The sequence below is a fragment of the Puma concolor genome, chromosome D3 (assembly GCF_028749965.1).
Source record: "Puma concolor isolate L17-30 chromosome D3, mPumCon1.1.hap2, whole genome shotgun sequence".
Lineage (NCBI taxonomy): Eukaryota > Metazoa > Chordata > Mammalia > Carnivora > Felidae > Puma > Puma concolor.
Genome location: NC_141678.1, coordinates 48,763,898 through 48,789,618, shown reverse-complemented (window position 1 = coordinate 48,789,618; position 25,721 = coordinate 48,763,898). Strand labels below are relative to the sequence as shown.

The window sequence follows — 25,721 nt, the reverse complement described above, 5'->3', positions numbered from 1 at the left end:
CCACTTCCTCTGCCCCACGGCCTTGTTTCCTTGGGCTTCCTGGGACCTCCTCACCCTCCTTCCTCTCTCTGTCACTAACGTGAACTTTCTTTGTGCACATTAAAGTCTTATTTCAAACAAAAAAAGAAAGAAAGTAAAAAAGCAAATGGGTGCGTGCACAAGCACACATGACAAGAAAAACGTCTTGTTTGCTATACGGAGGCAAATAAGCACAGGAAAATTATGTTCAACATCATTAGCCATGAGTCAAATGCACATTAAACCCACAATGATATATCACGACACACTCATAAAAATATCTAAAATTTAAAGAAGTAACAACACCAAAGGCTGCTGAGGATGCAGAGAAAATGAATCATTCATATACTGCTAGTAGGAATGTAAAATAGTTCAACCACTGTGGAAAACAATTTGTCTTTTTTTTTATAAAACTAAGCATGCATTACCATATGACCCAGCAATTGTACTCTTGACCATTTACTGCAAAAAAGGAAAACCCACGTTCACACAAAAACCTGTACACAAATGTTCACCAGCTTTCTCTGTAGCAGGCAAAAACTAGAAATAATCCAAATGTCCTTCAATCAGTGAGTTGTTAACAAAGTGTGGTAGATCCATATCATGGGACACTATTCAGCAATAAAAAGCAAGTGACTATTGACATATGCAACAACTTGGATGAACTGTAGGGGAATTATGCTGAACGAGAAAAGCCAAGATTAAATGATTATATATCACAGGATTCTGTTCCTATAACATTCTCAAAATGACAAAATTATAGAGATGGAGAAGAGAGAGGATTATTGTTGCCAGAGGTTAGAGATGAAGAGGACTAGCATGAAGTGGTCTTGTGTTAATGAAGAGTTGTGTATCTTGATTGCAGTGATGGTTACATGAACTTACACACGATACGTCTAATAAAACTACAAAACACACACACATATACATGCAAATGAGTGCAAGTAAAACTGTTTAAATAAACTCTGTGGCTTGTAACAATCTCAAATTATCAGTTTTTGAAGATGTTACTATTGGGGGAAACTCAGTAAAGGAAACTTCCTTGTGTTTTTTTTACGACTTCCTATCTATAATTTAAAAATAAAAAGCTTGAAAAGAAAACAGTTACCTACAGTCATAATTAGGATACTATAATATGTATTGTTTAACATTTATGTTTGATCAAAGCTAACTATTAGAAATCCATGTTTATAGAAGTGTAATTTTCCAGAAAAGGTAGGGTATGCTGTTTGTGTCAAAGTAAGAAATGGGGCATATCTCTATATGTTGTGTAAATATAGCATGACAGCTGTAGGGGGGGCCCAACTGTGTTACCCTACTACACTAAGATACTCTATCGCTACTGTAGGTCCATAAGTACCTGCAAAAGCCATGCAAACGTGGTCATCAAGGGCACAAATTTTCCTCACAGTTCTTTCATCTTGAAGCTTGGCAACAGATTTCTTTTCTACTCCAAGCACAACTATATCAGTACCTCGGATTCCAACCTATCAAGTGATTAAAAAAATACAATTAGTTGTTAGTTTTGACATTAAAATGAAGTTATCCTACCACATGACTTGTAGGAAAAGTCTTTTTCTTTTTTTTTTTTTTTAATGTTTATTTTTGAGAGAGAGTGCACGAGCAGGGGAGGGGCAGAGAGACAGGGAGACAGAGGATCAGAAGAGGGCTCTGTATTGATAACAGAGATGTGGGGGCTCGAACCCACAAACTGCAGGATTATGACCTGAGTTGAAGATGGACGCTTAACTGACTGAGCCACTCAGGTGCCCCGGAAAAGGCTTTCTCTTAACCATTCAATAAAAATGAGAAAAGTTGACTTCTGAGAAAACAGCTGCACAGGTACAGGATTACTCCATTCTCCAAACCCAAAAGTACAGAACACAAACAGGTCGAGATTGGAAGAATATACCACCAATGCTATAACTACACGAGTGTCCTAAACTCACGCAATACACCTGAAGAAGTGCTAAGCAGATATAGAACAATTTTAACCAAAATGAAAGAAAATGCTGGGAATCCATATGGATTCCTTGTAGAGTGGGCAATACCAGTAGTGGAGTAGAAGTAGTTTAGAAAATTAAGCAGATAAAATTCTGAAAGCTCTCCCATGTATCTCACAATTTGGAGAGATAATGCTTGGGGAACATAAGCAGCCAAGAGAAAGACCAAATGCCTTCACTCTAATTCACTGATCAACAAAACCTCAATTCTAACATGAATTCAACAAGAAGAATCCCATTGTTCCTCTCTCCACCTCTTCCCTTGAGAGTGAAGTGGGAAAAAGTCTAAAGAATAATGTGTAAGGATAGTAGTTCTCAAACTGGGTCTTCTGTGGAAACATGCCCATATTCTCAGGGGCTCAAGAGTAATCTATAAGAAGTTTAATTTTGTATTACAATGGTAACCTAAATATTTTGATAATTGGTATTTGTGTTTATGATTGCCTTGCGGCCAAGGGTGATATTAGTACTAACTATGCAAATAGGTGTCCTCTCAATTAGTATCATTGAAACAGAAATATAGACTAGGTTAAATACAGAACTAGACCTGAGATTACATCTTTCAATTAAACAAAACTTAAGACAATTTAGCAAGGCTTTTGCTCTTATTGTTCCCTCACTTCATTCCAGTCTGTCAATTTATCTAACAGGCCTTTCTCTAATCATGCTATCTAAAACGACAACCCTCCCTCTACATCCCACCCTCATCTAATAGACTCATGTTGAACTTTATATCTTATAGGGAAAAGCCATGGGACTTTCTAACAATGTAACATAAATTATGGCTCAAGAAAATCTCAATATTTCCCCCAAATTTTAATAAATTAAATTAATTGATCACCACATACGATAATTTTTATGATTCTCACCTAAACAATTCTGACTTAAAGCAATTAAAACTTCCAACACAAACTAGAAAATGTTTACAATGAAAATCCTAATATCAAAGTCTTTTGGATGAGGGTAAAATTATTCTCAGAAGAAAATTCCTAATCTCATTGTAAAATAATAAGTTACTCAAGAAGTTAAAAAAGGAATACAAATATTTAAGCTAAGCTTAATGGGAAAAATAAGAAAAAAAAGCAGAAATTAATGATTAGGGAGAAAACAATATAATTGACAAGTAATACCAAGAGATAGCTTTTAAAGGAATAATTAAGAGATATCTCAGTTAATCTAGCCAAGAGGAGCAAAACATAAAAAATATATACAAGTGTGAAAAAGCAAGAATTTAAAAATTATAACCCTAAGTTAATCAACATGAAAACCTTAGTGAAAAGGATGACAGACTAGAAAAATTAAAAAACTGCCCATACTGACTCAAGAAAATAATAGACAACACAGTCTCTAACAAACATGGGATAATTTCAAAAACAAGTGTCATGCCTAGAAGGTTCATGGATGAATTTTTCCTAATCTGCTGTTATGGGTAATTCCTGTGTTATTTAAATTATTCCATGGCACAGATCAAAATAAAAATGTTCCTGACTCTTTTTCTGGAAAGCTACATAACAATGTTAAAATCTGGCAAATATAACATTTTCTAAATAAAGAAAGGTACCAGTGATTTTCATTTAGGAAAGCTGATGTTAAAAATTCTAAACAAGGGGCGCCTGGGTGGCTCAGTTGGTTTAGCATCCTACTTGGGCTCAGGTCATGATCTCGCAGTTGTTGAGTTCGAGCCCCGCATCAGGCTCTGTGCTGACAGCTCAGAGCCTGGAGCCTGCTTCGGATTCTGTGTCTCCCTCTCTCTCTCTGCCCCTCCCCTCACTCATGCTCTGTCTGTCTGTCTGTCTGTCTCTCTCTCTGTCAAAAATAAATAAAACATTAAAAAAAAATTTTTTTTTAAATTCTAAACAAGATTTTCACAAATGGAATCTACAAACACAGAAAAATAGTAACATACTATAAACAATTATGGTTCATTCCAGGAATTTGAGGAGTTACAATGAAAGCAAATCTTTTAATATAAATGTTACAGGGGAGAATGAAGATCTGGTTTTTTTGCCCTTCTGATAACAAGAGCTCTTCAATTGTTCTTGGAAAAATAAGGAGTCTTTAGGTGGAGCTGTAATGCAACCCAGCCTAGTCAAACAGTAAATCCTTACAGTTTTACTGAAAGTGTTTGGAAGACAGGATAATTCTTTACCTATAGCTAGGAGCCTGGAGCCTAGGACTATTTAGGAGCTACTCTTAGGGAGGTCATGTCTGAGGGTGAAAGTAATATAAAGAGCAAGTAAGAGGTGGACACAGAGACGGAAGAGAAGAGGAAAAGAAGGAAAAAGAAACAGAGACACACCAGTTCTAGGGCTATTCAAGAAGACCGTAGTAGCCATGTAACTGAGCCTGAAAGGAAGGTTTACCCCTGCTCCCTTTGGGTACTTGATTCAGTACAGTTGACCCTTGAACAATGCAGGGGTTAGGGGTGCCAACCCTACCACCTCATGCAGTTGAAAATCCATGTATAACTTTTGACTTCCCCCAAATTTAACTACTAATTGCCTAATGTTAACTGGCAGCCTTACTGATAATATAAACAGTTGATTAACACACATTTTGCATGTTATATATGTCATATGCTCTATTCTCACGATAAAGTAAGCCAGAGAAAAGAAAACATTAAGAAAATCATAAGGAATGGGGCCCCTGAGTGGCTCAGCTGGTTGAGCGTCCTACTTCAACTCAGGTCATGATCTTGAGGTTGGTGAGTTCGAACACTGCACCAGGCACGCTGCTGTCAGTGCAGAGTCTGCTTTGGATCCTCTGCCCCCCTCTTTTTCTCTCCCCCTGCCCCGCTGGTGCTCCCTCTCTCTCTCTCTCAAAAATAAATAAACATTAAAAAAATTGTAAGTAAGAGATATATATTTACAGTACTGTAAAAAGTTCAAGTGGACCCATGCTGTTCAAATCCATCCTAATTTTTTGCTTAAATCAGTTTGAGTTGGATTTCTTTTATTAAAAAACAATTTTTAAAAAATATTTATTTATTTTTGAAAGAGAGAGAGAGCGGGGAGGGGGGGGTGGCAAAGAGAGAGGGAGACAGAATCCAAAGCAGGGTCCAGGCTCTGAGCTGTCAGCACAGAGCCCAATGCAGGGCTGCAACTCACAAACGATGAGATAGGACCTGAACCAAAGTCAGACGCTCAGTGGAGTGAGCCACCCAGGTGCCCTGAGTTGGGTTTCTCATGCCTGCAACTGAAAGAGTCCTAACTAAAACAATTAAATAGTATAAACGATAAAAGCTACAAAACATTTGATAAAATTCAATATCCATACCTAGTTTAAAAACAACACTAGAAAAGCAGGAAGACTATCTGTGAAGACTATTTCATAACTTGTTAAAAAAGCATCACAAACTGGCAGCCAGAGTCATGTGAGGAAATGAGTCACCATCCATTCCACCGTTCAAGCCAAAACCCCAGTTGTTATCCTTTATAGTTCTTCCTCTCACACTATCCATTTCCAATCAATTACCTTGTTTTTGTCCATTTCACTTACAAAAGCTAACCAGTTCCCCATCACCATTCTAGTACAAGCAACCATCATTTCTTGCCTGGATCACATACAACTACATAGCCTAATAGTTTTCCCCTTTCTACCTTTGCTCTCCATCTTCCCACCCCCACCCTGCACTCCCATCTAGACTCCACAAAGCTGCCAAGGTGAGCATTAAAAACCTTAATAGGGTCAAGATTACTCTCTAGGTGAATGTCCTTCCACAGCACTCCATTGTACTTAGAAAATCTTTTCAAACTCTTTAGTCTTGTCTATAAAGCTGAACACGATCTGGCTCCTGCCTACTTATCCAACAGTATGTCATTGTTATTCACCAAGCTCCAGCCACATTACCTTTTTTCAAGACTTTTTCAAGTCCCTCTGCCTGGAATGCTTCTTTTCCTATTTCAAGTCTCCATTTCAATTTCACCTCAAGGAGTCCTTCTCTATTATCCTTTATAATAACTTGTTCTTTCAGTCAACACATTTACAATTATTTATTTATTCATTAGACTCTTCTCTCCAAATAGTAAAATCTCTGACAGCAAGGAAGCAATCAGATAAATCTAGAAAGTGGGATGCTCTACTGAACAATTAACCCAGTCTCTTCAAGAAGTCAAAGCCAGGAAAAAAAGAAGAGATGATGTTCATGACTAAAACAGATGCCTAAGGGTAAGCAATGCATGGACTTTAGATTCAGACCTAAACAACACAATTACAAAAAGATATTTTGTGAGCAACAAGGAAAACCAGAATGTAGAGGATTACAAAATATTAAGGAGTTTTTGTCAATTTCGTTAGGAGTGATAATGGTTTTAAGAAACTATTTTTTAGAGATGTATACTGAAATATTTACTTATTTGTGAAATATCTGAGATTTCAAAATACTCCACTGAAAAATGATTTTCAACCTATACCTCACACTATATACAAAAATTAACTCTAAATAGATCATAGATTTAAACGTAAAATGCAGGGGCGCCTGGGTGGCGCAGTCGGTTAAGCGTCCGACTTCAGCCAGGTCACGATCTCGCGGTCCGTGAGTTCGAGCCCCGCGTCGGGCTCTGGGCTGATAGCTCAGAGCCTGGAGCCTGTTTCCGATTCTGTGTCTCCCTCTCTCTCTGCCCCTCCCCCGTTCATGCTATGTCTCTCTCTGTCCCAAAAATAAATAAACGTTGAAAAAAAAAAATTTAAACGTAAAATGCAAAACTATAAACTTTCAGGAAAAAACACAGGAGAAAAATTTTGGGAACTAGGGAAAGGGTTCTTAGACTTGGCACCAAGAAATATGAACCGTAAGAGGAAAAACTGTTAAATTGGGCCTCATCAAAATTATAAACTTTTTTTTTATGAAAGTCCATATGAAGAGGATGAAAAGACAAGCTACAGACAGGGAGAAAATATTTGCAAACCCTACATCTGATGAAGGGCTAGATCTAGAATACATAAAGAACTGTCAAAACTCAACAGTGGAAAAGCCAATCTGGTTAGAAAATGGATAAAATTGAAAAACATTCCATGTTTATGGATTGGAAGAAGAAATACTGTCGAAATGTCTATACTACCCAAACCAATTTACACATTTAATGCAATCCCTATCAAAATACCAACAGCATTTTTCACAGAGCTAGAACAATCCTAAAATTTGTACGGAATCACAAAAGACCCTGAACAGCCAAAGCAACCTTGAAAAAGAAAAGCAAAGGTGGGGGCATCACAATTCTCAACTTCAAGTTATATTACAAAGCTGTGCTGATCAAGGCAGTATAGCAGTGGCACAAAAACAGAGACCTAGTCCATGGAACAGAATAGAAAAACCAGAAATGGACCCACAACTATATGGTATCTTCCATGAAGCAGGAAAGACTATCCAATGGAAAAAAGACAGTCTCTTCAACAAATGGTGTTGGAAAAACTGGACAGCAAAAGAACGAAACTGGACCACTTTCTTATGCCGCATACAAAAATAAGTTCAAAATGGACTGAAGACCTAAATGTGAGACAGGTAACCATCAAAATCCTAGAGGAGAAAATAGGCAGTTACCTCTTTGTTTTTTTTTTTTTTTTTTTTTTAATTTTTTTTTTCAACGTTTATTTATTTTGGGGACAGAGAGAGACAGAGCATGAACGGGGGAGGGGCAGAGAGAGAGGGAGACACAGAATCGGAAACAGGCTCCAGGCTCCGAGCCATCAGCCCAGAGCCTGACGCGGGGCTCGAACTCACAGACCGCGAGATCGTGACCTGGCTGAAGTCGGACGCTTAACCGACTGCGCCACCCAGGCGCCCCGGCAGTTACCTCTTTGACATAGGCTATAGCAACTTCTTACTAGATACGTTTCCTGAGGCATGGGAAACACAAGCAAAAATAAACTATTGGGACTTCATCAAGATATGAAGGAAAGGAAACCATCAACAAAACTGAAAGGCAACCTTCAGAGTGGGAGAAGATATTTGCAAATGACATATGTGATAAAGGGTTGGTATCCAAAATATATAAAGAACTTAAAAAATTCAACACCCCCAAAATAAATAATCCCATTAAAAATGGGCAGAAGACACAAATAGCCATTTTTCCAAAGAAGACACATGAAAAGATGCTCAACATCACTCATCATCAGGGAAAGATAAAATCAAAACTATGAGATATCACCTTACACCTGTCAAAATGGCTAAAATTAACAACACAAGAAACAACAGATGTTACCAAGGATGCAAAGAAAAGGAAACTCTCTTACACTGTTGGTGGGAATGCAAACTGGTACAGCCACTGTGGTAAACAGTATGGAGATTGCTCAGAAAGTTAAAAATACAACTACCCTATGATCTAGCAATAGCACTACTAGGTATTTACCCAAAGAATAAAAGAAAACTAATTCAAATAGATACATGTGCCCCAATGTTTATAACAGCATTATCTATAATAGCCAAAATATGGAAACAGCCCAAGTGTCCACTGACTGATGACCAGATAAAGAAATTGTGGCATACACACACACACACACACACACAATCGGATATTACTCAGCCATAAAAAAAGAATGAAATCTTGACATTTGCAATGATATGGATGGAGCTAGAGAGTATTATGCCAAGCAAAGTAAGTCAAAGAAAGACAAATACTGTATCATTTCACTTATATGTGTAATTTAAGAAACAAAACAGAAAAACATAGGGATAAAAAAAAGAGAGGGAAACTATAAAACATACTCATAACTACACAGAACAAACTGAGGGTTGCTGGAGGGGAGGTTGGGGGATGTTAAATAGGCAATGGGGATTAAGGAGCGCACTTGTGATGAGCACTGGGTATTCCAGGTAAGTGATAAATCCTACACCTGAAACTAATACTACAATGTATGTTAACTGGATGGAATTTAATAAAAATGTGACAGAAGAAAAAGAAAATGGATAAAAGACATGAAGGACATTTCACTGAAGAAGATATACAAATGGCAAATGAGCACATACAAATGTGTTTGATATCATTAGCCATTTAACTGCTAATTTAAAACTACAAAGAGGGATCATTATACGCTTATCAGAATGAACAAAATGAAAAATAATAACACCAAATGCTGGCAAGGATGTGTAGAAGCTGGATTACTCTTACACTGTTGATGAGGATGTAAAATGATACAGCTACTCTGGGAAACAATTTGGCAGTTTCTTATAAAACCAAACATGCAATTACCATATAATCTAGTAATTGCACAGTTGGAGATTTATACCAGAGACATAAAAACTTATATTAACACAAAAAACTGCTATAAATGTTCATAGCATATCTATAAATAACAGCTCCAAACTGTAAACGACCCAAATATTTTTCAACAAGTGAATAAACACTGTGGTACATCCATACCATGGAATACAACTGAGCAATAAAATGTTGATATATGCGACAACTTAGATCAAGGGGAAAAAGGGGAAACAAGCAAATCCCAAAAGATTTCATATTATAGAATAGCATTTACATAATGAAAAAGTGAAATGAAAAAATTTTAGAAACGGAGGGCAGATGACTGCTGCCAAGGATGAGGGCTATGGATACAAGGGTGTGTAGGGCAGGCAGGGTAAGGAGGTGGGTGTGGTTATATAAGAGCATCATGAGGAATCCTTGTGGAGTTGGCACTATTCAGAATCTTGACTGTATTGGGGAGGCTGGGTGGCTCAGTTGGTTAAGCATCTAACCCTTGGTTTCAGCTCAGGTCATGATCTCACGGTTTATGGGATTGAGCCCCACATTGGGCTCTGTGCTGACAGTGCAGAGCCTGCTTGGGATTCTCTTTCTCTACCCCTCTTCCCCCCGCCAACCCCGCCCTGCCTCTCTCTCAGAAAAAAAAAAAAAAAAAAAAAAAAAAAAAAAGAATCTTGACTGTGGATATAAGAAAGTTCACAGGCAATAAAATCTGATACAACTTAATATACACACAAATGCACACAAGTGATACCAGAAATCTGAATAAAATAGGTGGCTTTTATCAATGTCAACAACCTGGTTATGATATTGAGCTATAGTTTTGCAAATGCTACCATTGGCAGAAAATGAGCAAAGTACACAAGGAATCCCTATGTATTCTTTCTTTCTTTCTTTCCTTCCTTTTTTTCCTTTTTAGGTTAATTTATTTAAGTAATCTCTCCACCTAACATGTGGCTCGGACTCATGACCCCAAGACTAAGAGCTGCATGCTCTACTAACTGAGTCAGCCAGGTGCCCCCAAATCCCTGTGTATTATTTCTTAAAACTGCATGTGAGTCTACAATTATCTCAATAAAAAATTCAATTAAAATCACTCCATTGGAAAGAGGGAAAAGTTGGGGAAAGATAAAACAGGTTGGTAAAATGTTGATAACTGTTGGAGCTGGGTAATGGGTATACAGAGGTTCATTATGGTATTCCCTTTATATCTTTGTGTGTTCCAAATATTCAATAATAAAAAGTTAAAAAAATAAATAAAATAAACATAAAAACAAACAAACCTTGAATTTCTCTACAGGCTTTATTCTCACCAGCAATTTAAGCATATGCTAAAGTCTCTCTTAAAATCTTAAAGACCACTTAATTTCATTCCCACCTCTCTCTCAACCCCTTCAAACCCAAATAGTGTCATCATCTTTCAGCTGATGGCAACATGGTTTCTACCCCCGACTCCTCTCAGAGTTTAGCCAGGGTGGATTACACACAAATCATTAAGGTCCCTCATGGTTGTAGATTATCCTCTACATAGTGCATTAGTCTACAGTCTATACTTCATCTTCTCGAGTGAAGACAGAACTCAAGAATACTCATTCGCTTGACCTTCAACATCGCTTGACCTTCAACATACATGTTAAGTAGGGGAGAGAAGTAATGCCCTTCAAAATTACTATCTCTACCGCAGATCAATCTCCTGAGTTCCAAACAGAGACTCATGCCTCAGTCTCTGTGGGTCAGGAATCTGGACACAGTTTACCTTCTGACTTAGGGTCTCTCACAAGCCTGTGATCAAGTTTGTCCTCCAGGGCTGTACACATCTCAAGGCTCATAGGGGAGGCTCCATTTCCACACTCACTCACATGGTTGTTAGCAAGATTCAGTTCCCCAGGGATCGTAGGGCTACAGATTTCAGTTCCTTACTGTGTTTTGAACAGAAGCTTCTCTCAATTCCTTGCTACATAGGACAACTCAAAATGGCAACTGCATGCTAGAAGAACAAGCAAGTGAAAGTGAAAGAGGATGCTTAAGACATAAGTCACCATCTCTTTGAAACTTACCCTCTGAAGTGACATCCCATCACTTTTGCCTATCCTATTCCCTAGAAGAGAGTTACTAGATTCAGCCCACACCCAAGGGAAGAAGATTACACAAGGGCATGAACATCTGAAAGTGGGGATCACTGGAGGCCATTTTAGAGGTTGCCTACTATAGTTCCATAAGCATTTCAACCTCAACAAGTCCCAAACCTCAATGGTTCAAACTTCAGTCAAGTTTCATATTCCTTAAGAAAATGGCAGGGCCATTTACCCAGAGGCTAAATCCAGAAACAGAGGTGCCATCTTTGACTCCTCCCTCTGCAGTACCTCCTTCTCTCCTCTTCCTCTCCCCCAATACTACCCAAATAATAATCAAATTGTATCAACTATGCCACTAAAGTTTCTCTAAAATCTGCCTTATTCCCATTTCTGCCCCAACCCTAGTGAAAACTATCATATTTCATCTGGATTACTTCATAGACTCCTTTGTGGTTTCCCTGCTTCCAGTCTTGATATCATCCAATCCACTGACCACATTAAACTCTGAGAAATCTTTGAAAAATAAAAACATGAAAAAAAAAAAAAGAAAATCTGAATGTGTCATTCCTCTACTTAAAAACTTGTACTAGTAAGGACCATTTCTCACTAAGCAAACTGAGACAGCACAGAACTGGACCTGGAACCATAAAATGTAGGGACTGTAATATTTACTTTTTACATATCAGCCTTTTGCTCTCTTTTTTTTTTTTTTAATTTTTTTTTCAACGTTTATTTTATTTTTGGGACAGAGAGAGACAGAGCATGAACGGGGGAGGGGCAGAGAGAGAGGGAGACACAGAATCGGAAACAGGCTCCAGGCTCCGAGCCATCAGCCCAGAGCCTGACGCGGGGCTCGAACTCACGGACCGCGAGATCGTGACCTGGCTGAAGTCGGACGCTTAACCGACTGCGCCACCCAGGCGCCGCCTTTTGCTCTCTTAATGCACAGAAACTTTCTCTGTTACAGAAAAAGAAAGATGGCCACTGGCAATCTTGGACACACGTCCCAACAGATGTCCCAGAGTAAAAAAGCTACCTCTATTTCTAGTGTGAAAAAAGTCCTAAGGATGGACTTACATTGGCTAGATTTGAGTCACATGCTTATCACTGTGTACAGGAGGATAGAGACTATGAATGAATCTATGTGAGTCGTGTGAGTGCCTCTGTGGTTGGACAAATGCAGTCTGTTACTAGAAGGAGAGATCAGTAATAATCCAGAGAATGACAATAGCCACATTAAAATCCTTCAAGGCCTCTTACTTTCTTAAAGTCATTCTATGATCCAGCCCTTCTTTCTAGTTTTATCTCTCTCTCTCTCTGCATCTCTCTTTTGCTTTTACATTGCTTCAGTGATCTGGAATGCCTTCCAATTCATAGAACATAGTTGTCTTTTGCTGCTTGGTCTTCCACATGCTATTTCCTTTGTCTAAAATACCCCTCCCCCTTCCCACTTTTTAACCTGGCTACCGCTCATCTTTCAGGTGCTTACTTAAATATCACCTCCTCAGGAGAATCTCCCTAACATCTAGAGTTCCCATACTGTACCACATTCTCCCCATTATAATACTCATTTAGGCCTAGTTAGGACCATTCACTTAATCATCTAATGTTCCTGCAAGATAGTAAACTCTCTAAGAACAGGGATTTTACTCATTGTGAAACCCCAGAACCCAGCACCATGTTTGGCATATCTAAGTGCTCAACAAAAATGAATGTGCTAGAAGAACCACAGACAAAAGTGAAGGGAAAAGGGAAAGCAAAGGGAGAGTAAATAATAATAGCAACCATTTATTAAATAGCTGCTGTGAACCAGACACTGTGCAAGATGCTTAACATGTATTATTACCTATTTAACTCACATCAGCTCTATGAAGCAGGTGCTAGTTTGCTGCCTGTTTTACTATTAAAGAAACTGCAGTTTAGAGAAGTTGGTTGCCTTACCTGATGCATACTTGCCTTCCAAATTCATGATAGTGATAGCCAATTAATATTCAAATATTTATTGAACAAATTTCATGGTACAATGCAAAGAGCAGAGGTTTTGGAAGTAGAAAAAATTAGGTGTGAATATGGGCTCCCTCATTTTCTAGCTGAGTACCTTCAGAAAGCTATCACAGCCATGAATCAGTTTCCACACATAAAAAAAAAGGGAGTTAAATACTGTCCTTAACATTACAAAACGTGCATAAAATACTTGGTACAAAAGAAATATTACTTAAATGCTTACTTCTTACCTAGCCCCCTCACTGTAGTATATCATGTGGTATATATATAAATATAAGAGGAATTAGGCTACCTAGCTTCTTCAAGATCCTACTATCCAGTTGGTGTGAGAAGCCTATTAAATAGACCTGAAATTAAAGTGAATATGAGGCCATGGGCCACCTGGGTAGCTCAGTCGGTCGGGCGTCTGACTCTTGATTTTGGCTCAGGTCATGATCTTGGGGTTCGTGAGATCGAGCCCTGCATCAGGCTCTGAGCTGACGTCGCAAAACCTGCTTGGGTTTCTCTCTCTCTCCCTCTCTCTCTGCTTCTCTCCTGCGTGTGCTCTCTCTCAAAATAAATAACCATTTAAAAAATTTAACAATAAAGTGAATATGAGGCCAAATAGTTGGTACAGATTATAAATGCCGGAAAAGAATAAGAGCCATGATGGCTGGAGTGGATCAGAGAAGGCTTCATCAAGGAGAAGCAATGTGAGGCGATTCCCAAAGGATAAATAAGAGGGAGTGTGGCAGAAATAAAGGTGTTTTCTCCTCCACCCACCTACGAGGGCACAAACACATATGGGTAAACCAATGAAGCTGCCCCTTTAATTAAAAGAGGGTTGATAAGGATTATGGAAGAATATGACGGCCAGAATGTGAAGCTAAGATTTGAAAAAGTAGGAAACGTGGAGCCAGTAACAGTTCGGGGTCAGAGAAAGGACAGTGTAAGGAATGGTAATAAATCTTACCTTTTTCATGGGAATACTGTAAAGGATTCATGACTTTTTTTCCTAAGAAGAAAGGTATTACCTCTCCAAGATGTTATTCAAACATGTTTTTCATTTATAAAAGAAGGAAGTAAAGCAAAAAGAAAACAGACCTCTTGCCTCATTTCATGCTATAAGATAATCAATAAGAAGGAAGTGGAGGCCAAGACTCTAACTGTGGTCCCCATAACTTCCTGTATTACTAAATAATACTGCATCCACATGCTGGTCAAAACTGGTCAGCCCTGGCTTATTTATAAGTCCTCACAGCAACTACTGTTTACAGACAAGAGTATTTTGTGGCGTATTTTAATAAATGCCATTATAAACTTTACCCCCCATAAAAGGTCATAGCACCCTCAAGGAAACGCAATGAACAACTCCATGCAAAGATGCAAATTATAATTTCAGAATCCTGAGACGAAACTGTCTCATCCTTCCAATGTATCTTTAAAAATGCCCACTATAGGTATTTTTATATCTTTACCCTTTTACAGCTCATTACAAAGGAACTATCAATCAGTTCTATAGCATTCTTAAAACATTTTAAATGAGCCAATGTGGCTTCTTATTACACCCCAGTCTTCCACCATTACTTCCTTTATTTTAGGCTCTAAAACTTGGGCATTATTTTCTAACCATATGCTTCATGCCTTGTTGGGGATTATATAACTTTTTGTTTTTATCAAAATGGTACCCTTTTGGTTTAAGCTACATCAGGCTTTTCTTAAATTTACAATTCTAAAAAAATTACTTATAAAACAGAAGCAAAACTAGAGGGCCCAATTAAATAGAAAAATACTTTAAAAATGATAAGATTCTTTCTAGTGTTATTTTTTTTACCACTTTACATTTGATAGATTTATAATAAAAGTGAATTATTTCCTTCCATAACTAAATTGCTTTGGAAAGTGAGGGAAAATACAGACACTGCTACACTTAGAAATGCATGGCGTAGTCTCATAGCTAGTGTCTCAATTTCCAAAATACAAAACAAACATGCTCATGAAATTTGAGAGATTTAAAAAAAAATTGGATCCTTCTGAATTCATAGGTTAGGACTTAGAAGATTCGGGGTAATAGATCTTTGGTTACCAGGGCAATGTTGTCCTTTTTAATTTTTATAAATCACGAATATTATTAGATATAATTAAAACTTGGCAGGAATAGTACTGCTACCCTGAGCATTTAAAAGTTTTTCAGAAATGTGGATACATAAATATAATGTAGGGTATAATCTCTCAAGGAATTACAGCATTATTTGAACAACAACCAAAAAGTGGCAAAAGATCGGAGTTTCTTGGGGCTTAGAGGCTCTAAAAGGCTGCCAAATATTCAGGAGAAAACTTTAGGACAATTACTTTTAACAGGTGGAAATGTATGATAACTGGCTTGGCGTTTTTGACCAACTTCTCAACAAGAGATTCAATTTTACTTTAATCGTTCCTATTTCAGGGGCAGGCATGGTCTATTTTTAATGTAATTACTGCTAAACAACAGTACCCACACAAAGTAACTGCTACTTTTCCACGCATCTGTGAATTCCCGCGGAAGTGGCTTATGTGCATTCAGGATGGCTGTCACTGGCTAGAAGTCTTTTCTTCTCTTATTGTCAGACACGGCATTCATATTGCTTCTAAAATCAAGGCTTCAACTGACACCCTAGTTTGGGGTCTGGAGCTATCCTTCGAAAGCGGCTGCACACCTATGAAATCTACCTCTTGCTGCCTCTTGCTCAAATTTCAGAAAGGGCATCTCCATCAATTAAAAGAACGCAGCAATTTTCACAAGTGGGAGGCTCTCCTTTCCTGACCCCCCCCCCCCCACACACACACCGGAGCCTTGGGCTGGGGCAGCTGGGTAAGGAAGGCATGACACCGGGCACGGTGGGTGGGGTGGGGGGCGGTGGTGAAGTTGGCTGCTCACCGCTGTGGATCCTTTCTTCACCGCTTCCTGGGCATATTCCACTTGGAAAAGGTGTCCGTCTGGGGAGAAGACAGTGATTGCCCGGTCATACCGAGACGCCATGGCACAAGCCTACGCCGATTCCTGTGGCGTGGACGACGCTACTACAGGTGAGACGTGCGAAAGAGCCGCCCAGCTGCCACGTGCCACCCGGAAGTGTTTGCCCGGCCTCAAAGTGCCTCCCGGAAGTGTTTGGGCACGCACTTCTTGTCGCCATGGGGAAGCCCTGGCATCTGGGGGCCAGGTGCCCCTCAGAAGTCCTAATGCCGGCCTGCCTGGGCACGGCTGTGCTTGCGAGTTGGCAGAGTTCCTCTGCTACCCTCGGTGTTTGGTGCAGGCTTCCCAGTTTTCCCAGCACGCTGTAGCTCCAGCAGTGGTGTCAGATCACTCGTTACAAAGATGACAGCAAAGACTAGAGCTTAACTGAGAGAAATTTGAAGGTCAGATATTTTTATTTTTGCAAACCTGTCAGAGCACCAGGGGTGAGTTAAATCTCAACCTCTTCATTTTAGCTTCAAATTGTAAGTTTCATTTCACTGTCTCTCACATATTTTACATCGGTTTAAAGTAAGGAAAGACATGATAATTTTCAAAATAGTGTTTCTTTTTTGCACAGAAGATGATGTGGTATATATATACAATGGAGTATTACTTGGCAATAAAAAGAAGGAAATCTTGTCATTTGTAACAACTTGCATGGAACTAGAGGGTATTATGCTAAGTGAAATCAGTCAGAGAGAGGCAAATATATGACTTCACTTGTATGTGGAATTTAAGATACAAAACACATGACCATAAGGGAAGGGAAGCAAAAATAATCACAGGGAGGGGGACAAAACATAAGAGACTCTTAAATACAGAGAACAAACTGAGGGTTGCTGGAGGGGTTGTGGGTGAGGGGATGGGCTAAATGTGTAGAGGCATTAAGGAAGACACTTGTTGGGATGAGCACTGGGTGTAATACATAGGGGATGAATCATTGGAATCTACTGAAATTATTATTGCACTATATGCTAACTAACTTGGATGTAAGTTAAAAATAAATAAAAATAAATAAATAAAATTTTTAATTTTTGTTTTTCTATTTTAGAGACATTGAGCATGTAGGGGTTGGGCATGGGGATGGGCATAGGAGAGAGAGAGAGAAACCCAAGCAGGTTCCATGCTCAGCACTGGATACCACCACACTGGGATCATAATCTGAACTACAATCAAGAGTCCCATGCCCAACCAAGTGAGCCACCCAGGTGCCTGGAAATAGTGTTTCTTTTCATTTTCTGCCTTGTGAACAAAATAGAGTAAATGGGCAGATAATCCACTAGATAGAGCAAATAGTACATCAAACTATCGCTAATGACAGCAATTAAAATAATACTATTTTAATCAAAGAAAAAATTTAAAAGCCCAAAGTACACTGCTTAAGACATTTCTGCAAATATAACTATAGTAGAAAGTCTGTAAAAAGGCACAACATTTCTGCCTGTGAAACAGCTCTTGTCTTTTTGTCCTCATCTATAAAATGGGAATATATTTTTTTTTTTTTAATTTTTTTTTTCAACGTTTTTATTTTTATTTTTGGGACAGAGAGAGACAGAGCATGAACAGGGGAGGGGCAGAGAGAGAGGGAGACACAGAATCGGAAACAGGCTCCAGGCTCCGAGCCATCAGCCCAGAGCCTGACGCGGGGCTCGAACTCACGGACCGTGAGATCGTGACCTGGTTGAAGCCGGACGCTTAACCGACTGCGCCACCCAGGCGCCCCAAAATGGGAATATTTTTAAAATCTTTTTAAATTTACATCCAAATTAGCATATAGTGCCATAATGATTTCAGGAGTAGATTCCTTACTGCCCCTTACCCATTTAGCCCATCCCCCCTCCCACAACCCCTCCAGTAACCCTCTGTTTGTTCTCCATATTTACGAGTCCCTTATGTTTTGTCCCTCTCCCTGTTTTTATATTATTTTTGCTTCCCTTCCCTTGTGTTCATCTGTTCTGTGTCTTAAAGTCCTCATATTGAGTGAAGTCATATGATATTTGTCTTTCTCTAATTTTGCTTAGCATAATACCCTCTAGTTCCATCCACGTAGTTGCAAATGGCAAGATTTCATTCTTTTTGATTGCCAAGTAATACTCCATTGTGTGTGTGTGTGTGTGTGTGTGTGTGTGTGTGTCAATGGATGGATGAATGGATACAGAAGATGTGATGTGTATATATATATATATATATATATATATATATATATATACATACACACACATATATATACATCACATATATATGTGTGTGTATATATATATACACACACATATATATGTGATGTATATACATCACATCTTCTATATCCATTCATCCATCCGTAGACATTTGAGCTCTTTCCATACTTTGGCTATTGTTGATAGTGCTGCTATAAACAAAGGTGCATGTGCCCCTTTGAAACAGCATACCTGTATCCCTTGGATAAATACCTAGTAGTGCAATTGCTGGGTCATAGGGCAGTTCTTTTTTTAATTTTTTGAGGAGCCTCCATACTGTTTTCCAGAGTAGCTGCACCAGTTTGCATTCCCACCAGCAGTGCAAAAGAGATCCTCTTTCTCAGCATCCTCACAAACATCTGTTGTTGCCTGAGTTGTTAATGTTAGCCATTCTGACAGATGTGAGGTGGCATCTCATTGTGGTTTTGGTTTGTATTTCCCTGATGATGAGTGATGTTGAGCATTTTTTCATGTGTTGTTTGGCCCTCTGGATGTCTTCTTTGGAGAAGTGTCTATTCACGTCTTTTGCCCATTTCTTCACTGGATTATTTGTTTTTTGGGTGTTGAGTTTGATCAGTTCTTTATAGATTTTGGATACTAACCTTTTATCTGATATGCAAATATCAGATATCTGATACTGCAAATATCTTCTCCCATTCCATCGGTTGCCTTTTAGTTTTGCTGATTGTTTCCTTTGCTGTGCAGAGCTTTTTATTTTGATGAGGTCCCAATCGTTCATTTTTGCCTTGGTTTCCCTTACCTTCAGAGGCCTGTTGAGTAAGAAGTTGCTGCAGCCAAGATCAAAGAGATTTTTGCCTGATTTCTCCTCAAGGATTCTGGTGGCTTCCTGTCTTACATTTAGGTCTTTCATCCATTTTGAGTTTATTTTTGTGTATGGTGTAAGAAAGTGGTCCAGGTTCATTCTTCTGCATGTCGCTGTCCAGTTTTCCCAGCACCACTTGCTGAAGAGATTGTTTTTATTCCATTGGATATTCTTTCCTGCTTTGTCAAAGATTAGTTGGCCATATGTTTGTGGGTCTATTTCTGGGTCCTCTATTCTGTTCCATTGATCTGAGTGTCTGTTGTGCCAATATATAAAATGAGAATATTTAAAATCAGTAGTAAAGTGTTATTCTCAGGTTTAAATGTGTTTGTAGGCAGAAGTAATTTATAATGGTATCTGGTAGGTAGTAACAGCCAGGTAAGCTTATTTATTATTATTACTTTTCATGTATTGTTTAATATATGTTGTTTTCCACTGTGGAATATCTTAAGTTTGGTGAAACCAACCTTAACTAAAAGAAGACAAAAGAGGGGCACCTGGGTTGCTCAATCCGTTGAGCCTTCAACTTTGATCTTGCGGTTCTTGAGTTCGACCCCACGTCAGGCTCTCTGCTGTCAGCCTGTCAGTGCAGAGCCTACTTTGGATCCTCTACCCCCTCCCACTTGCTTGCCCTCTCTCAAAAATAAAAGAAATGTTAAAAAAATATATAAGAAAAAAGAATAATTACCTATAAAGAGGAAAACTCAATATCCTTAATTCCAAATACTTAATTCAGAATTTTAGTTGACTACTAAAAACAATTTTTATTTACCCCTCGTCTTTCTTCTTTCTTTCTTTCTTTCTTTTTTTTTTATTTTTACTTTTTTAAAATTTATTTTGAGAGAGGGTATGTGAGTGGGGAAGTGTCAGAGAGAGAGAGAATCCCAAGCAGGGGACTAGCCCAATGCAGGGCTGAAACTCACAAAACGTGAGATCATGACCTGAACTGAAACTAAGAGTCAGACACTTAACCGAGTGAGCCACCCAAGTGCCCCCATCTTTTTTGTTTAATATTAGAAACTATTGAAAAGCTTGGTGCTTCTCAAAAACAAAGGAACAAAGAAACCAGTAATTCTAACCAAAACAACTCACTCTAACTTTTCAAGAATTTCTGAAGTTTTACAATGAATGTTATGTTAAACCAACATTTACAAGAAGCTTTTATATAAGAAGTGTTTTAGTGTTTTGTTACATAACTGTAATTTTTTTTCTTTTGAAATATAGATCACAGGAAATTTCAAAAGTGTGCAGAGGGTCCCCTGTACCCTTCCCCCACTTTCCCTCAATGGTAATATTATACATTCCTATAGTACATTAACAAAACTAGGAAATGACATTGGTAAATATCCACAGAGTTTGTTCAGATCTTGCCAGGTTACGTGTATTCATTTGTGTATGTGTGTGTAGTTATTTGCAATTTATCATGTATAGATTGGTATAACCTCTGCCACAATCAAGATACACAACTGTTCCATGACTATAAAGATTCCTTGTGTTGCCCACTAACAGTCATACCCATCTCTCCACGCTCCCAACCTTTGGAAACCACGAATCTGTTCTTAATCTCTATAATTTTGTCATTTAAAAAATTTTACATAGGGGTGCCTGCGTGGCTCAGTCGGTTGAGCGTTGGACTTTAGCTCAGGTCATGACCTCGCAGTTGATGAGTTTGATCAAGCCCCGCGTGGGGCTCTGTGCTTACAGCTCAGAGCCTGGAGCCTGCTTTGGATTCTGTGTCTCCCTCTCTCTCTGCCCGCCCCCCCCCACCCGCTCATGCTCTGTTTCTCTCTGTCTCAAAAATAAATATAAACGTTAAAAAATATTTAAAAAAATTTTTACATGAATGGAATCATACAGTATGTAAATTTTTAAGTAACTTTTTAAAATGATTATTTATTTTTGAGAGAGAGAGAGAGAGAACGAGTGGGGGAGGAGCAGAGACAGAGGGAGACAGAATCTGAAGCAGGCTCCAGGCTCTGAGCTGTCAGCACAGAGCCAGATGCATGGCTCAAACTCACCAGCCCTGAGATCAGGACCTGAGCTGAAGTCTCACCTTTAACTGACTGAGCCACCCAGATGCCCCTTAAGTAACTTAATTTTAAGATAATTATAGCTTCACAGGAAGTTACAATCATGGTAACAAGAGTCCCTTGTACCTTTCACTTAGTTTACTCAGTTTGTTATATCTTACATACAAGAACCAGGAAATTGACATCAATGGAAAATATGTGTATAGCTTTCATTGAAACACATCTCGAAAGTGTTATAGTGTATTATAGATATATTTCAGAAATGAGATAGTATTTAAATCTTGACAAGGATTACTTTACACATTCAGGACTCACACTGACACTACAACTTAACAGTGTGACTTTGGGTAGGCATATTTCACTTCCCTAGAACCTACTTTCCTGAGCTGTAAAAGGAGGATAATAATGCAGACTTCAAAAGGTTGGGAAGGGCAGATGAAATAATGTATTAGTATATGAAGGCATTACCTAACACAGATAAGCACTTGAAAAATGCTAACTGTTGTTATTAATTATTGAGCCAACTAAAAAGTTAAGATTGTTCTGTAAGAGGGAAATTAGGAAGAGTAAAAATGTAGCACGAGCCCACTTATATATATTTTAAATGTATGTACAACAATATATTTCTACGTCTATAGAGAAAAGAGGGAAAGGACATACATCAAGTTGACAAGAGTGATTTTCTTTGCAGGAGTCCAGGGATTGGAAAGAGTTGAGACATGGTGAGAAGAGAGAAGTTACTGTTCTAAAGTTTGTGTTTTAAAATGTTTAAAGTGAGCATAGTCTACCTTTATACTTTATAAAAAGGGCATCAAGTAGCAGTTTAAAGCCTAGAGACTTCCAACAATGGCAGTCTTGACGATTTGATCCAGATCTCCTATTGAGAACAACTAGAAATAATGGACACATTTTTTTCAAATATATAATCTGACTCCAAAAAGCTAACAAGGAATGAAGTTATGGTGCGAAGATTCAGAAGAGAAGGAAAACTCACAGGGGTAAGCCTAGGATTTTCCCCTTAAGGTACTTGTCTATTCCTAAAGCTTAGGTGATTAGTGAAGCAGGCTTTTGGTAGACAAAAATTGGAGTTCAAAGCCTGTCAAAGTATAGGGGTCATGGTAAACACCTAAGTTTTTGTTTGGGACCCAAAGGACCACGACTCAGAAGTAAGAATGAACCAAAAATAGACCTTTTCTCACAAGGACTAACACTAAGTTTTGCATCATCTCAGTTAATGATTGGAATAAGGCAGTTGATGAGGAGAGCAAAGGAAAGAGAAATGTAGCTAAAATTAAGTGTTACGACTAGGAGCCCACTGATAATTACCTGAGACATGAAGAGTGTGACATTCCTCTAGGAACTCATGGCTACTTTAATGTCGATGTTTTATTACAGACTAAAAGCAACCTTATCTTAACAATAGGACCCTCCAAGGTCCTGAAGACCTTGCTTTCAACATGCACAAATTCCTTAGGGACTTATGTTACCCCCCCACCCCCCCACCCAACCCCCACTAACTCTTCAGAATATAAGCATTCACTCTTCATAATCCTAGTGCAGCTCTTTCTGCCCACAGGTCCTGTCCCTGAAGTATAATAAAAGCAGATTTTTGCACCAAAAATGCCTCAAGAATTCTTTCTTGAGCATTCACTTGGCAGCCCCACATCAGCAGTGTTTCTCAAACTGTGGTCCACAGATCTTTGGAAGTACCCAAAATACTTTCAAGGGATTTACAATGTGAAAACTGTAGTGATCATCTTAGAACAGTATTTATCCTTTCATTGTATGAATATTTACATTTGCAGTACAAAAGAAATGGGTACAATTGCTGGAGCCTTAGTATGAATCAAGACAGTAGCACCAGACTATACTAGTATACATTGTATTCTTTACCACTAAGCAGTCATTTGAAAAAATGCCAGTTTCATTTAGGAATGTCATTGAATAAGGGGGCGCCTGGGTGGCCCTGTTGGTCAGATGTCCAGCTTCGGCTCAGGTCATGATCTCATGGTTCATGAATTCAAGCCCCGCGTTGGGCTCTGTGCTGACAGTTCAGAGCCTGGAGCCTGCTAGATCTTTGTCTCCCTCTTTTTCTGTCCCTCCACCACTCGTGCTCCATCTCTTTCTCTCTCTCAAAAATAAACATTAACAAAAATTTTAAAAAGAATGTCATTGAAGAAGCAATAAATTACTAATTTTATCAAATCTTGAGTCATGAATACTTATATTTTTAATGTACAGAATGGGAAGTACACATAAGGTACTTCTACTACCTTCAAAGCAAGGTGGTTAGTTTGAGAAAAAGCACTTTAAACAAATTTTTTTAATGTCTATTTACTTTTGAGAGAGAGACACAGTGTCAGTGGGGGCAGGGCAGAGAGAGGGAGACACAGAATCTGAAGCAGGCTTCAGGCTCTGAGCCAGCACAGAGCCTAATGTGAGGCTCAACCTTGAAAACTGTGAGATCATGACCTGAGGCGAACAAACTCGGATGCGTTACAACTGAGCCACCCCGGTGCCCTAAGAAAAAGCACTTTTGTAAATCTCTGAGTTGCTAGCTGACCCAGCCCCCTTTCTCATGGAACATCATTTATATCTAAAGAGAGGCTGACACACTGTGGTTATTCAGAGTTAGATATTTGGGCAGATATTTCTGAAAAGGAACAAAATTTGTCACTTCGAGAAAAAGAACACACAGTATGTGTTTCCAAAGATAAAAGTCAAGTTTTTAAAGCAAAAATTAGAATTTTTAAAAGTTTATTTATTTTGAGAGAGAAAGAGAGTGTGTGTGTGAGCAGGAGAAGGGCAGAGAGAGAGAGAGAGAGAGAGAGAGAGAATCCCAAGCAGGCTCCGTGCTATCAGCACAGAGCCCAATGAGGAGCTTGATCTCATGAACCATGAGATCATGATCTGAACCAAATCAAGTTGGAAGCTCAACTAACTGAGCCACCCAGGTGCCCCAAGAACTATTAATGAAGCACCTATTGGAAAGTGTAGAAATGACAGCTACGTTGATTGAGATTAAGTGCTCAAAAATTGGACTGAAAATGAGACCTAGTTGAAGAGAGAAGTAGGGAATTAGAAGGTAGTTATATATATATATATATATTATATATATATATATAATCTCCATATCAAAGCAGAGAGAGATAAAAAGAGAACACTGAAAAATAATCTAAAACATGGTATGTTGAAAAACTGAATGTATGTATAGTTAGAGTACCAGATAATAGGAGGTAAAAAAAACAGGACAGAAACAACATATGAAGATATTTTGTTTAGAAATTTTCAAACTGGCCAAAGAATCAAGCAACAGATTTAAGAAAAACTATTAACAATAAGCAGGATAAATAAAAGAAATTCACACTTAGAAAAAACACAATAAATCTGCTGTAAACCAAAGACACTGAGAAAACCTTAAAAATATCTAAAGAAAAACATAGGTATATTACAAAAAAGAAGATAATAACACTATCAGCTGACTTCTACACTAACATGGAATGTTACCTTCAACATGCTAAAAGAAAATACCTATAAAGCTGGTATGATAATATATTTCTAATGAAAATAACCTTTAAAATTGAAGGCAAAATTAAGGTTTTTTTTTTTTCATGCAAAACCAGAAAGGATTAGTCACTAGCAAACACTCACTGAGGGAAATACTGAAGAATGTTCTTTAGGCAGAAGAAAATTATCGTAAATGGAAATTTGGAGATGGAGGAAGAAATAAAGACCATCAAGAGTAAACATATGCATAAGATAAAAAAAAATTAACTGAATAAAATAGTCCCTAGGGGCTTATAAATAGTATTAAAATATTGAAAAAACAATATATAATTTGAGTAGGACAAATGAAGTTGAATATTCTAACTTCCCTTCATTGTTTCAGAAAGTAGTAGAATTTCTAATTTATATTAGACTGATGGATCCAAAATGCATAATCTCTGGGGTTTTCTTAGAGAACCATATAAAAATATGTAACCATGTATGTTATAATACTTTATTATAATAAGGTAATAACAAAAAAGAACACTAAAAAGAAAGAAAAAGAAACATATAACAACATGGAAAATAGAAAGCAAATAGTATTTTAGTAGCCTTCAAGATAACTACATTAATACTTATAATCTCTGAGAGCGCGGAGCCTGCTTGGGATTATTTTCTCTGCCTTTCTCTCTCTGCCCCTCCTACTGCTTGCACATGCTCTCTCTCCCTCAAAATAAATAAATAAACTTAAAAAAAAAAGAAATTGCACCTATATGCAACATGAGATAAACGTTAAACTAAGAGGTAAAAAAAAATTGAAAGTAAAAGGGTGAGAAAGATATCATGCAAATACTAAGCAAAAAGAGCTAGTATATGGGGTGACTGGGTGGCTCAGTCAG

General features: G+C 38.2%; 1 protein-coding gene across 1 annotated transcript in view; it reads right to left on the bottom strand.

The window, feature by feature from the left end:
* The window catches only part of PSMA8 (proteasome 20S subunit alpha 8), a 50,630-nt gene extending 34,262 nt beyond the window's left edge, over positions 1–16,368 (bottom strand). Inside the window, exons 1-2 of the mRNA XM_025931219.2 lie at positions 16,190–16,368; positions 1,379–1,505 (exon numbers count right to left, since the gene is read on the bottom strand). Coding sequence (XP_025787004.1) covers positions 1,379–1,505; positions 16,190–16,291 — 229 coding nt within the window. The 5' untranslated portion in view covers positions 16,292–16,368. The remainder of the gene's footprint in view (positions 1–1,378; positions 1,506–16,189) is intronic.
* Between the last annotated feature and the right edge of the window lie 9,353 nt (positions 16,369–25,721).